The 14,104-nt window shown below is 44.8% G+C and overlaps 1 protein-coding gene across 4 annotated transcripts in view; it reads left to right on the forward strand.

Annotated features, from left to right (window-relative positions):
- Nucleotides 1–3,291: 3,291 nt before the first annotated feature.
- The window catches only part of MBOAT1 (membrane bound glycerophospholipid O-acyltransferase 1), a 57,469-nt gene continuing 46,656 nt past the window's right edge, over nucleotides 3,292–14,104 (forward strand). For 3 of the 4 annotated variants that reach the window (XM_086743163.1, XM_086743166.1, XM_086743165.1), the window contains exon 1: nucleotides 3,292–3,402. In XM_086743163.1, the coding sequence (XP_086599289.1) occupies nucleotides 3,313–3,402 (90 nt within the window). In that variant the 5' untranslated portion in view covers nucleotides 3,292–3,312. Of the gene's footprint in view, nucleotides 3,403–4,026; nucleotides 4,214–14,104 lie in introns of those variants that run through there. The other variant, XM_086743167.1, reaches the window with a different exon arrangement.

Here is a 14,104-nt window from a genome sequence, read left to right on the forward strand (position 1 = left end):
CCACAATTGTCACTGTCAGAGAAAAGAGACCTAAATAACCTTCGGGTCTGACTGCTTATGTCTACTTTTATACCTTGTACGTGGTCCTGCAGACCAGGAGACATGAGGCGACAGATAGTGACATACAATTTCCATGTGCAGATTAGTTTATAAATCAAATACAGCAATGGTGCAAAGATACTCAAGCTCGGTCCATTCAAGCATGGTAGGGTGTAGGAGAGCTTTCTAGTCTAAGTGCAGTATATCATGAATGTACATTTGCTGAGACAGTCTGGGTCCAGGAGCGTGATTTCAGTTGGATTTAGCCTGTTGAATGTCCCTTGGCTCCATCTAGTTCTAGTTTGTGTCTCTTACAGCAGAGCCTCCCTTTCCAGGGGTACAGACTTTACCTAACGCACTGCACTGCTGGCTCCACACATCTGTACTACCCTATAACCAAGCTAGGAAAGCTCCTCCAGAAGGAGGTGCACCAAAGACTGCATTGAGAAGACATCAAACCAAGCTCTCCTGCTGATAGCTTGTGTTTGGAGGCAGAACCTACCTTCATCTTCTTTTGGGTTTGTACTAGCCTTCCGTGACTGAGCTGTAGAGCTGACAGTATTGTGCTTATGTGTTTCGAAGCTACTAGCTAACTAAAAAAAGGAACACTGAAATTCAGGAATACTAGTTTTCAATAGTAATAAGTTTTCTAATAATTCCAGTTTTCTTTTCTCCCCTGTTGCCACTCTCATCTTCTGTCTCTCTCTCCAGTGCTTTCATCTTAATACCATCTTGCCTTTCTTCTCAAACTTCTGTCCCACCCCCTTCTTGCTGATACTCCTCCCTCACCAATTCTGTCCTCCTAACTATAGCTCCCTTTGCTTCTGTTCCTTAGTGTCTGTAGCCTACTTTGCTTTAGTTCCTTCACAAGGCTTCTGGTGCTAACCCACTTCAGAATCATCATCTTCCTCCTTCTTGTGCTCTTGCTCCTGGCTTTCTCTGTTTGTCTTTTTCTCCTTCCAGCTGTTTCCTGGAGCAGCTGTTTCCACCACCGCCCAAAACCCAGATGGCCAAGTTCTGACTACAGAGAGACAGGCACGGTCTTCTCAGTTCCTGTGCCTGGAGCCATGTGATATCCCTCTCTTCTCCTGTAGTGGTAGAAATATATGGAGTTCAGTCACATGGAAGAAATGTGAAGGGCTGAAGAATGCTTATGGTCTTCAGAGAATTTACACACTGGCTCCCTGAGTTTCCACATGGATTTTGTGTGGCTTTTTCCCCAGAACTCTGGCAGTGGTCACTCCTGAGAAGTTTTACAAAGACAATAAAAGGCATTTCCTTGATTCAAGGACAACTACCATATCTAAACTTGAAGTCACCATCCCAGAGGTACAAGATTTCCTCAGTGAAAAAGCTTCAAGAATATCTGTAGTGTGTGTGTAATAAATCACTTTTTTTCAGGTCAATGGTTTTAGCTGAAGCTCCACAAGCAGCCTGCTTGTGGCAAACACAGCCCATGGAAAGTTCCATCCAGATAGTTTCAGGCTGGCAAATTTTAAACAACTGGAAAGAGGGACTTCTAATGGAAAATGTTAGGAAGTTCTATGCATGGCTACCCAGTCCTTCCAAACTGCTTACTCTCCCTGCTTAAAGTATGTGTATGCAGGTATGTACGTATGTGCATATATATTTTTATATATTCAAACTGTATATAACTATATATCACTTAAACAATACTGCTAAGAGAACGTCATTGCTGTAGAACTCCTTCCCTACTGAGTAATTTTTGCCTGCGTTTTCTAGCGCAGCACTCACTTGCATGGTACGAGCAGGACACTTTGAACCCAGTATGCTACCTTTCTTTCCATCAGTAAAATCTAGCTCATTTAGGAAAGTGGAAAATAAAATGCCACTACTACAGTTTCAGCTACCACAGTTGGCAGTTATTTGAAGAAGAGAAAAAGACAGGCCTATTAAAGAGCCTGAAACTGAGCCTGCAAAGAACCTTTGAGGTATTTCAGGTTCTGAGCACGTCAGCGGTGCGAGCTGAACAGAAAGCTTTGCAATGTTGTCCGAGTTCTCCTTGCAACACAATAATGCATTGTCTGGGGCAAGCGTAAGAACACTCCTTCCGCAGATGGATGATCTTGCCAGAAGTACCTTTTTAATGGCTGTATTTCACTTACAAGATAAACGTCTCACTTAAAACTCCTATTCCTTTTTCATTTTTTTTTTCCCCTATCAAGGAAAAGTCACTGTTTCCCCAAATCACGTATGTCTGAGTTTTCAGTGTTGTGAAAGACAGGCTGAATTCTTGGTAATTCTCCACTAAAAACATTCATACTTCTAAGAGCAATGACTGAAAATATTGTATCTGTGATTTTTAAAAGAAAATAAAAAATCTGATAGAATGGTTAGGGCTGGAAGGGACCTTCAAAGGTCATCTAGTCCAACCTCCCTGCAAGGAGCAGGGACATCTTCAACTAGATCAGGTTGCTTAGAGCCCTGTCCAACCTGGCCTTGAATGTTTCCAGGGATGGGGCATCTTCTTACAACGGTTTGGGTTGTGACCCTCCGGCTCTCCGCTGCTTGGGACGGTGGGAACGGGCAGCTTGGCCCTGCAGGTGCCAGAGAAGTTACGGCTTCTGAGAAGAGGCTGGGTCAGGGGAAATGGTTTTAGCTGTGAGGGTGGGTGCCTGCTTGGCTGCACCGAGCTCGCCGGGCGCACGGTAACCCGGTGCCAGGGCAGGGGGAGCTGCGGACCCGCCCCAGGCCCACCCGCCGTCACCACCAGCTCAAGGAGCGCGCCCTCGCCTCGCCCACCCGCGGACCGGCCCCACGCCCGCTCCCCTCTGCTGCCGCTGGGCCTGTGACCGCCCTGCCCCTCTGACGGCTGTCGGAGCGGGGCTGGGCCGAGCCGGGGGACCCCGGGCGGAGCCGCCCGGGTTGTCTTTCACTTCCCGTCACAAACACGAAGCCGCGGGGGGGGGGGGGGGTGAGTGGATCCCTCAGGACGGAGCACTAGCCTTTCAAATTCGAATTCAGCCGTTATAACGGAGCACCCTCACGCGCGAGCCTGCCCCTCCCGCTCCCCCTTTCTCCCGGGGAGGTAACGGCAGGTAACGCCCCGGTGACGGCAAACCCTCCCCGCCCGCGGGGCTCCGGCCGGCCTCGCCCCGCCCCCGGCTGTTGGCGGCGGCCCCGCCCCGCCGAGCGCCCCCTGCGGCCCGGCGGGCGCGGAGAGCGGAGTGGGGCGGTGCGGGCGCGGCCGGGGCGGGTTGGCGGCTGCGGCGGCGGCGGCGGTGGTGTTGGGGTGGGGGGGTGGGATGCAGCATGGCCGAGCCGCCCGGCGCCCCGCACCGCACCACTGGCTCCACCTTGCTGCACCCGCTGAGCGGGCTGCTGGGCATCCCGCTGGACCAGGTGAGGCTGCGGGCCGGGCCGGGAGTCGGGGGGTCCTGACGCCGATGGGGGCTCCTCCGGCAGAGATGAGCCGCCCCTCGCTGTCACACCCGGCGTCTGCCAAAGAGCCTTAGTGGGGGTGGGGGGGGGTGGGGCGCGACCTCCGTGTAAAACCTTGGAGTAGGAGCCAGTTTCGGGGTGGGGTCGGGCCGTGCCGCTTTGCCGGGCGGGCTGGCGGCTGTGACGGGGAAAGCCCTTCGGTTTCCCCGGCAGCGTTCGTACTCTTGGCGAGAAGTCGTTGCCGCTGGCTGCTGTCAGCCGGGGCGCTGAGCCGAGCTGCGGCCAAGTGCGGGACGCTGAAGCAGTTGAGGTGCTTGCCCGCCTCAGGGGAAGGGTGCGGGAAGGGGCACTGTGCGGTTGCGGTGTGTCTGGTAGGAAGTCATTGCGCTAAGGGCACCGCGTTTGTGGGCGCGGGGGGGAGGCACGGGAGCCTCCCCCAGCCTAGCGCCTGATGGAGCCGCAAGGCACGCGTGTGGAGATGCCCGCAACGCACGGGCACGCAAAGGAAAGCGGTCTTACGGGCGAACAAGTTTGTATGAAATGCTTAACAGCGTAACATCTTCTTGGCAGTGGTGCTGGCTGTCCTAATCAAAGTGACCCCTACCGCCACCTTTTGTTGTCTCCCAAGCTTGTGCGCACCTGCTGCCTTCCTGCGTTCTTTCAGCAGCGAGGAAGTCAGGTCTGGAAGTTTGTGCTGACCAGAAAAAGGCTCCACCAAACTGCTGGGAGGTTGAGCTGTGCTCTGAGAAACCAGGGCAGCAGAGACGTGCTGGTAAAAATCAACAGAAGACGGAGATTTATTTGCTTTCTTCTGTTTGCAGAGTGGCTGGTGCTATGTGTCATTTTTTACTACTGTTTGTTTTTAAAGTTGAGTAAGAAATATATCATTTTATAGATTAAACGCTTACATCTAAGCATGCCAGTTTTTCCTTTTTTTAACAGAAAACAGTTTTTGAGGCAAAAAAAAAGAGAGATCTGTTGCTCAACACTAAAACAGTCAAACAATAAAGGCCTATAATTACAGGCTATTAATTTAGGAGAAGGCACATGAATAGTGATAGCTTCTTTTTTTGGGGGGTATTCTGTGCCATGTTTGGTGAATACGGGAACACCAAAGGAACCAGGAATAGCAAATGTTTATTGTTCCAGCTTGTTTGCAACACCATGGCGTAAGTACAGTGTTAGGCTGACTGGGTCACTGAACAATGAAGATGTGACAGGCTGTAGGTTTTCTTTCTAAGCTTTCCAAAACTTGTCCTTCCATTCAGCCAAGGTGATACAAAGACGGTGTTGAGCCCACACTAGTGGGCGGGGGGCAGGGGGTGCACATGCTCCAGGGTTAGCAGTGTGGCTGGGCTGTGCAAGCACGTGTGCAGGCATAGGTGCCGTCCCTGTGAATGATCCCTCTGGCTCCAGTGGCACAGAGCAGTGACAGGCCAAGAGGAACCCCCTCTTGTTGGGGTTCATTGCAGAACTGCAGCACAGCTGCACTGAAATGCAGCCTTCCTCCCCTGAAAATGACTTCTCCCTCCCCTACTGCCCAGATCCTCCTTAAATGTCCCTGTGAGATCATGCTATCAATCATTTAAAAAAGTTTCCCCCATCACTCTTGCGCCACTGCAATGTGCTGGACCATGCCAAGCATGAGGGATTTCTGCTGCCCTGAAGTGGGAAATACCCAGATGGCTGAGTGGAAGTGATGTGCCGCCACTGTCCCTTCAAATGACATGAGTTTCATGCTAATGCCCTCGGAAACAAAATAAAACCACCTTCAACAGTTTCACAGAGCTCTTTTGCCAGGTGAGTTGGTTACCTTCCTTATTAGAATGAGAGAGGGCTTTTGCTGAGGAGGAGAAAAAAAGTTCACTGAGTCCTCTGCGCAGAACACAGCTCTGTGTATCAAAAGCTCTTTTGCTAGATGTGAATCCCAGGTGTAGCAGGGGCTGGTTTTATATGAGTTCCTTATTGCAATGCTAACAGGCTCTCTATGCCTTCCGCTTGGTGACCAGGCTGCAACAGGAGGTAATCTCTTGTTTGTCACTCTATGTCAGCTTCGTCGTGCTCGGCTTGTTGGATGGTGACAGCCTAAATCTCCCTCCCATCCGTGTGACTGACAGTTCCCTGCGGCTGACTCTAAGCCTTCAAAAGTGCTGAGAAGTGCCCAGAGAGTGAAAGACAAAGGCACACAGGTGGAGTTTAGATTCTCCAAGTCCCCATGGTACGTGAAAACCCTGTCTGCCTCTGCATTAAATGCGCAGAGGACTTGTCCCATCTTTTATAGAGATGGTTTTCCACAAGGTCTGTGCTATGAGAGAGGTTTCAGTCTATGAAAAAGACCAGAAAAAAGGTTGAGCTGAAGGTCTGAAAAATGAAAGTCATAATCGTTATCCTTTCATAGCAGGAGCAGAAAAGCTGTAGCAATGGCAGGTGGAAAATGTTTTGGCGTTTTGTAAGCACCTATTGTATCACTCACTATAGGAAGCATGGATGAATATGAAAATGTTATTTTTCATGTTGGTTGTTTTCCTCATTTTAAAAAATTGCAACTTAGGTTTAAAAACGGCATAGAATTATAGAGGGTGCAATGCCTAGCTGTGCTGTGTACCTGGCAGACTGTTCACATTTTGTTTAGTAGACAGTGTACTGCGTGAGAACATAGCGATGTTTTCTCCTTTAGATGCTAAAATAATCCTGGTGTCTCAGTGTGCATTTGCATGTCTCTTTAATGGATGATTTATCTTTGACTTTAGCATCGAAATACTATTTTTAAAGAAGTGCTATATTCAGTAAGAAGATTAATGAGCTTGCGAGAGGATGAAAAGGCTCTCTGTTCAATTCATCCTCATCTCCCAGGAAAGCAGACTTTGAAGTTTAGCTGACGTGTTCTAAAAATATCTGGCTAGGTCAATGACATACCTCCAGCAGCATTTGGAAAAGAGTTTTGGTAGTTTTTTTTGTTTTTCCCCCCCTTATCACATATACCCTAAATCACTGATTCTGGAACATCATCCCTCCAGTATGCTTATACAGTAATTTTTGGCAAAGTATACTTTGCGATACTTTTTTTTTTTTTTTTGTCATATATGCTGTAATTCACCCATTTTGGGACATCGTTCTGTACCATAATCAGTGAGATATGGAAAGTTAAATATTAAACTTTTGATAGTGTAATTTCTATAAACAAAGTGCATGTGTGTATAAATACAGTGAAGAAATTAATGTACTATTTAAAGGTATATTAAAAGTAAGTTTAATGGCTTTATTTATACATATGTAGTTTTACCATGCCTTGTTAAGCTCTAGGCATTTCTAAAAGTAATTCAGATTCAAAGGGTTAAGACATACAGTTAAAAAGTTTCACTTCTCAAGGTTATTTTGCAGTACCTTTGATATCTCAGGTTACCTATTTCCTTAGAAGTAGCAGCCCAAATGCAAATCTTCAACTGCCGTACCACAAACCTGACATTTTAACAGGCCTTACCCCGACCTATGTCAGACAGTACCAAGTTTGTTGACTTTCAGGGAAATATGTTCTGTGTCCAAGGAGGCTCTCTCTCAAAAAAAAAAAAAAAGTATGAGCATCTTCTCATGTTTGTATCAGAGGGCTTTTAACTTCTGTGTTTTCACTGATAAGACCAGCCATGTTTCCATAAAGGGGAAAAAAAGTGCATTTAAACTTAATTTTGGATGCTTTCGCTGCTGGTTGTACACCTTATTTTTCATTGTAATTCTGTCACTGGAGCTGGTCTGCATATTTATGTTTTGGCAGCAGTTTACTTCAAACACTAATTCTGTGGGGGGACTGTGGGACATGCCTCTGAGTCTTGGGATAGTTGAAGTATTAGAGATGTCTTCCCACCATTCCATGAGTTTGAATAGCTCTGTGCCTAAAGCATGCTGATGAATTGGTTTAAAAAGGAAAAAGAAGAAAGAAGTATATCTATGTTTTTTTCCTTTTACAAAAATCAACATGAATTCTGATCCCAAAATCAAGGAGTTTTTTTTTTGTTAAATTTCACATTTTTCAGCCCTTGCTGTCCAACTTCATTTTTACTTCTATGCTGTCTGGTTTAGCTAGTCAGTAGATGTGTTTGTTCCAAGCCTCTTCGCATGACTTTTCTAATCCACTTTTTGGGCAAGGAAAAGCCAAATAAAAAATTAGCTTTTTAGGAACTCAGCAGACCTAGCCTGGGAACTTTGAGGTTCCTTTAATGGTTGTCAGTAGAGGTGTTAGAAGATGGAAGAAGTAATTTGTTATAGATTGACGCGAGATAACTGAAGATGAAAATTCATTGAAGGCATAAGTGGGGTTAGTATCTGATTCTTACGTGAAAAAAAAGCTACTCTAAGGCAACAGTGACAACTGTCCACTTTTGGTATGAACTATGCTACATTCTAATTTCCCAATGCCAGTTATTTTGCAATTGAAAATTCTATGTTTTCATTTTGAATTGCAGCATTACTTGTCAGATTTAACACCTCCCTGCCTGACACCCTCAGCTGCAAAAATGAAGCGGTATAACTTTAGTTATTTGAGAAACAGTAAGCAACAATGACATTGGAAATCAACATCTTAAAACACATTTATAGTGAGATATTACTTAGGTTGCCAAAACAAACTTTAATTTTGATATTTTCTGACTTTTGAGTACCCAGATTTTGTAAAACTATTGTCTTTAAAATAAATAGTTTGCTTTTTACTATGATGCCATGAAGGACATAGCACTTGATTTAAAGAACCGAGGCATAGTCTTGTTGTCCCTGTTTTGGGTCCCCAGTTAAACAGGTGCCTGCAAGCAGGGCAGTTCATAGTGCTCATGGACTGCACAGCTTTTCCGTGCATTTAGAGCAAATCCACTCTCTAACTCCTTGCACCTGCTTGTGCGGGGCCCAAGATTCTGTATGTTCCTGAGACAGTCCTGAGACAGCAGTATCGTACTTTCCAAAGCTTAAGGCCATCTCCAGAGCATTTATTTCTGTTCAGGTCAGCTGTTAGTAACAATTGCAGTAATACACGTTTTTCTCTGCCTTGGAAACACATGCTGCCTTTTTCAATGTGTTCTCACTCAGTTTGGCACTGTGGTCTTGAACCTTATGGCTGATGTCTTGATACTACGGGTGTAAATATTTCCACATCCCTCATGCCTTGAAAACAAAGTCTGTCCTATTAAGCTTTTCATTTGGCAAGGGACAAAAATGCAACTGGAATCAGCCGCTTGCAATTTTCCCCCTTTTAAGCACTTTCCTTCTCATTTGTGTTAAATGAGATCTGGAAAAATAAATGTTGAAGTGCTGCATAAAGTTTCCTGAAACCTTCTCTGCACATTAATCACACCAGCACTGATTTAGTGGTGCTCTGCAGCTATTTTGAGACAATATAAAGTAGTGACGAAGACTTTTGGGCTCCAGCCTAGGGGTCTAGGCACCGAGCACAGAGCTGGCTCTGTGCTTTCAGGGGAGCCCCCGATGCTTAGGATTTCCTGTGTGTTGGCCAGCCTGGCATGGTATTTAATGCCCTGGCTGCTCCTTGTCTCCTGTTACAGCTCACGAGAATGGGCAGCACTCGAGGCAGACTTGCCAAACTGCAAGTGGTGCTGGTAATCCCTGGGCAGGGGAGGTTGCAGCGCTGGGCTTGGCATCAGTACTGAGGTGAATCCAATCTTTTGTACTTGTCCAAAACCACATAAGAAGTCTGATGTCAATGGGCCGTGTTTCTCTTTGGAGTGAAAAAATCCCTCTGGAAGTGACCTAGTGATTACAGGTTACTTTGAGGGTACCAAGCCTCACCTTCTGGATGCTCAGGTAGTCTAGTGAGGGTACTTAAGGAGAGCTTCCAGAAACTCAGACTGGCTCTTAAAAGTGCAGCCTGATGCATAAATTTCTACTGTCCTCTACTAATAGTGGGAGTGTTTATGTTAACATGTAGTTTGGATCAGGAGTGTGCTTTGGGAATGAATCTCTTAACTGTCCCCACTTTGCACACTTTGTATGTGAAGTGGCCCCGGAGCATCTGCACAGGGTTACTTTTCGAGAATGTGAAGCTGAAGGATGCATCACAGGAGCCTGCGGTGCTTCAGCTGCTAAAGGGTGTGCAGCCTGCAGCACCAAAGTTCAGCTCTTCTGAAGTGAGACCCTCCAGACGATGAGTCTCAGGAATGTGGGGTCCTCATCCTCAGCTGTTTTGCTCTTCAGACCCACTTCTGCGGCACCACAGCACTTACTAAGATGGGCATAGTGAAAATCTCTGACCTTCACTTGATAGTTTCTTCAGAGCATAGCACTGGTCAGGCTTGTTCGGTCACTTCTGACAATGTGGAATCCAGTCTGTTCTGCACTGGGCTCAGCTGGATCAGCCTGTCCCGCCTCTGCCATTGGGGAGAACGGCTGGTGGAGAAAAACAGCCAAGGGGAAACCCTTTGGGTGATCCTACCCCAGAGCAAGGTGGGGTTTGATCGTTCTCCCTTCTTATGATCTTGATTGGAAATGTTCATTTTCACCAGTCCTTTTTTCCCTGGCTTAAGGCATTTTAAACAGCTTTTGCAAAATCATAGGTGAGCACGGAAGCGAAAACAAAAGCACAAGCAATAGTTTCTGACAGAAATGGTTTTTTTATAACTTTTTTTTGGGAGGAGCTACTTACCGTATGTTGCATCCTTAATAGAGTTGGGTGGGAAATAAATTTTTCTACTGTGTTTTGGGCTTCCCTCACAATAAGAAAATTTCAAGCTTAAAAAAAAAAGAAATCTCAATAATGTGAGAAAAAAACTTGTAAATATATTTTTGAATCAAATAAATTGAAACATTTGCAAATTCACAAGGAGTTTGTTCTCAATTGTTCCTCTAAGCTTTAGTAAGATACTTGAACGAAAAATAATTTTAAAACGAAAATTCAAAATGTTAACCAGACAGCTTTGCTAGTTTGGATTTTTTTTTTTTAAGAGGAAATGGTAGTCATTACTCTGAAAACTGTTAAGAAAGTTAGTCAGTCTATAGCATGACTGTTGCCATGCTATCTAGTCTTAGACAAAACAAATACTAAATATTAGAACAATTCTTCATTCTTGGTTTCGCTCTTTCTAGCTGCTTTGCCCAGGTGGGATTTGAGGGCTCTGAACATTTACCTGGTGTTCCTGGGTGGGAATTTTGCCTGTCTCCTCATGTGACTTTCTGCAGCTTAGTGGGTGAGGTACTGTCTGAAAGCATGTCACCTACCTAGGTGACATATGCAAAGGGCAGATAGACCTGAGTGTAGGTATCTGCCTGGTAAGTCCCAGACAAAAATCTGTCAGTCTTATGGAATAGCAACTTTAAAAATTATTGATCAGTGTCAGATTATTTTCTGTGGTCTTCAAGTTCAGTGAATGCGTCAGGCTAGGGATGTCTGGGAGGGAAAAAGGAGGCAAGAAAATACTCCTTTAGATCAGTCTTCTGGATTACATGCAGAATACTAAAAAACTAAATAGCAATTTCAGGCGAAGAAAGAAACTTCAGCTGCTGGCTGTCATGCACAGGGTGAGCGTTTGCTTTTCTACAGGCCGTGGTCCTGTGACAAAAGCCCTAATTGGACTTGAGCAATTTCTTAGTTTGTGGTTTCTTGTTCAAGTGCAATTTGGCACTGGAATGCAGATAGGGCAGGAATGAGAAAGGCAAAATGACAAGGCAAAACCCCAGACATTTGAGGATACCCCTGCTCCCAAAATCTCTCAAATTACTTCCATGCTTGTTTTCATGCTCATGTATCAGTTTTATTTTAAGCTTTTCTTTTAAAGGACTACTGAGTAGAAAAGATTTAATTATTAACTCTTACACCTAGCTTAAATGACATTATAAACTGGTGAAAGAAGGGTTTCTTTTCCTGTTACGAGTGCAAGGGACTGTTAAAGAGTAGTACAATATTGACTTTATCTCGTGTGTGCGCACACAGAGGGCGGGTTCAAATCACTGACTCCTACGGTTTGCAGTAAGTATTTATACCAGCAAATTCCAGCTGATAGAGCACTGATTTATCTATTTAAGAGAGTTTTAGAATTACTTTGTTCACTCACAAGCGGATTATAAGTTGTCTTACATTTATACTTCTTATGTGGCAGGGTTTCTCAGGATGTTTGGCCAACGATGCTGGATTGAAGGTGAAAAGTGTAGACAAATGGTTTGGAGACAGTGACTGGGAAGTTAAAAGACTTACTTTTTTAATTAAATCCAGCTTTTGATGGCAGCGTTACACATCCACAGTGAGTTGTAGGCACTGTTAGCACCCACAGCTGTTTAAGCCTGTGTGTGTATGTTTGTGTTGATGCTGTTTCTCTTGAGGCAAAAAACTGTGGTCTGTAGTTGCCACAGCAACAATAACACTGCACTCAGTGCATGGGTCGGTTTTGCCTGCTTTATACAAGTATGTTGAAAGTGCAGGCATATTGCTGTGGTACATTGTGAAATATGATGGAGTCCTGAGAGAGGAAACATTTGTTTGTCTTTTGTTCAGAGAATGTAACTTTAATTCTATGTTACCTTTATTGCTCCTTGTTTGCTAGGGCACTAGTTACCAGTTCCAAATGTAACATTGCAGAGAGGAAAATGGACACAGCAGTTTGGAAAAATAAAGTTTTAGAGATGTTCTGCAGATGCTAACCAGTAAATAAAATGAGGATTAGATCGAAGAATGGTCCAGGACAGAGAGAAATGGGTGACGTAATTATGTTTCTGTCCCACTGTAGTTGCTCTTGTCAATCAAAAGACAACTGTAGCTGTTCTTTGCCGTGAAACCAGAATGAAAATATGAACAAGGTAAAAGAGAAGAAATTACAGGGTTGACTTCTTTTCTTAAACATGCAAAAGCTAAGTGAAGGAGCTGAGTTGTTTGCTTTAGAAATGTGACTGTTGAGAGAGATCATGGTGAAAGTATACATGAGCAGCATAAATGAAACAGATCTAGGATGACTTCTCTTCTGTCTCCCAGTGTTTCTCCACCTGAAGAGAAAAATGTGATAATGTTGGAAGGCTACTGATTAAAATGAAGATCTTTTTCATGCAGTCCAGAACTGGACTGTGAAACCCATTTCAACAGGAGGCTGCTGAGGCCAAGAACTTGGGCAGAGTCAGTGAGGACTTGGATGTTTACACGAAAAACATGAGTATCTAGAGTAGGATACTTAATAGCCTAAAAGGGAAAGCTTTTGGAAATATGTATTCTTTTGCTGGCTCCTTTCAGGGCCCATCCCCTCTGCAGGCACTGGTTTCTGGCAGCTCTGCCTCTGGTGTTGCTGATACTTTTGGGATCCAGAGTCACTGCTGGCAGTCCCAAGCGCAGCTGCTCCCGTTACAGGTGAGTGGGTCGGCTAGAGTCGTCATCCCCTCCCAGGGCTTGGCTCAATGCTGGATTTATTGCTTGAGTTTCTTCACATGGTGATACAGCAGGAAGCAGCAGATCTCTGTAGGGAAGATCAGCCAACGCCCAAGAGAGGTCACTTCTCCAGCATCCCACTTTCACAGAGTCTAAGCTACAGCTATCCTTTTATCAGTTTATATAGAAAGTTACTTGCCCCTTATATGCTTTGCAATGTGTTTCCCTCTTGGTTATCCTCTTGTCTATTCTGATTTTTAACTCTTGGGGTTTTTTGGGTTTTTTTCCCATATACTGAGCATTTCCTCTCTGTTCAGTTCATGCTGCCTATCTTTAATGCTGCATTTGAAGGTTTCATGAACTGAATATTCTCTTTGAAGAGACTACACTACACATAGCAGGTGTCAGATGTAGTCTGCCTTCATCCATCAGTAGTCTGTTATCTAACTGTTTGTCTGTCATACATTTTATGTGCATGATTACCTCAATTGCCTAACTATCTCCATCAGGCTTCCTGGTTTTTTGGCCTTGGCAGAGTTGAGTCAGGGTATAAATGATTATTAGGAGAAAATTGATTCTGTATCTGCCTCCTCTTTTTCATTTTTCTCTGATGCTTGAGTTTTTGAGCACAGTCACTGATAAGGACAATGTACCAGACCAGTTTAGAAGACCCTAAATGGCAGGTGTCCCTCCATTTCCTGTGTCTAGGACTGGGTCTTTGCAATTGCTTGGTCTATTTCTGCCTATGAGATGATGGCCTCATTTATTTGCTGGCAGGTGGAACTACTGGCTTTTGCCCTGGAGAGGCTTTGAGCAGTCATTGGGGACCCAGGTCCCTGGTCATCACCTTCTGAGTCTCCTCTGCCTTGTCCTGTATAAAGTATGGGCTGCTTCTTGCTTGGGTGCCTTCCAGCATCAGGGAAGCTGACATGCTACCACACTCTGACTTAGCCCTACAATAACAGTGGGAAAAAGTCCACCTGCATTTTGAGATATCTTAAGTTTGCTAAAAATCAAACCTGAAATGCTTTCTCAAAGTGCTTCTGAGATAGCCAGATGTTAGTGGTATAAAACCTTGTGACAAAGAGATGGAAATAAATTTTGCAAGCCAGCTGTGCAGATCATACAACGTCCTAGTTCTTTTGAAGCATGTTTTTTTAGGCTTTATGTGTAAAGGGCTTGTTTGAAAGGGAAGTTAAAATTACTCATGCAACTTAAAGGATTGTTGAATTTATTTTCCCTGGCTATGTTCAAGTTCATAGGGTATTTCGAGAAGAGCTCACTTGGAGTTTCTGGAATTTTGTTGCTGTACTTTGTTTCTTG

The sequence above is a fragment of the Chlamydotis macqueenii genome, chromosome 2, assembly GCF_036417535.1.
Source record: "Chlamydotis macqueenii isolate bChlMac1 chromosome 2, bChlMac1.mat, whole genome shotgun sequence".
NCBI lineage: Eukaryota > Metazoa > Chordata > Aves > Otidiformes > Otididae > Chlamydotis > Chlamydotis macqueenii.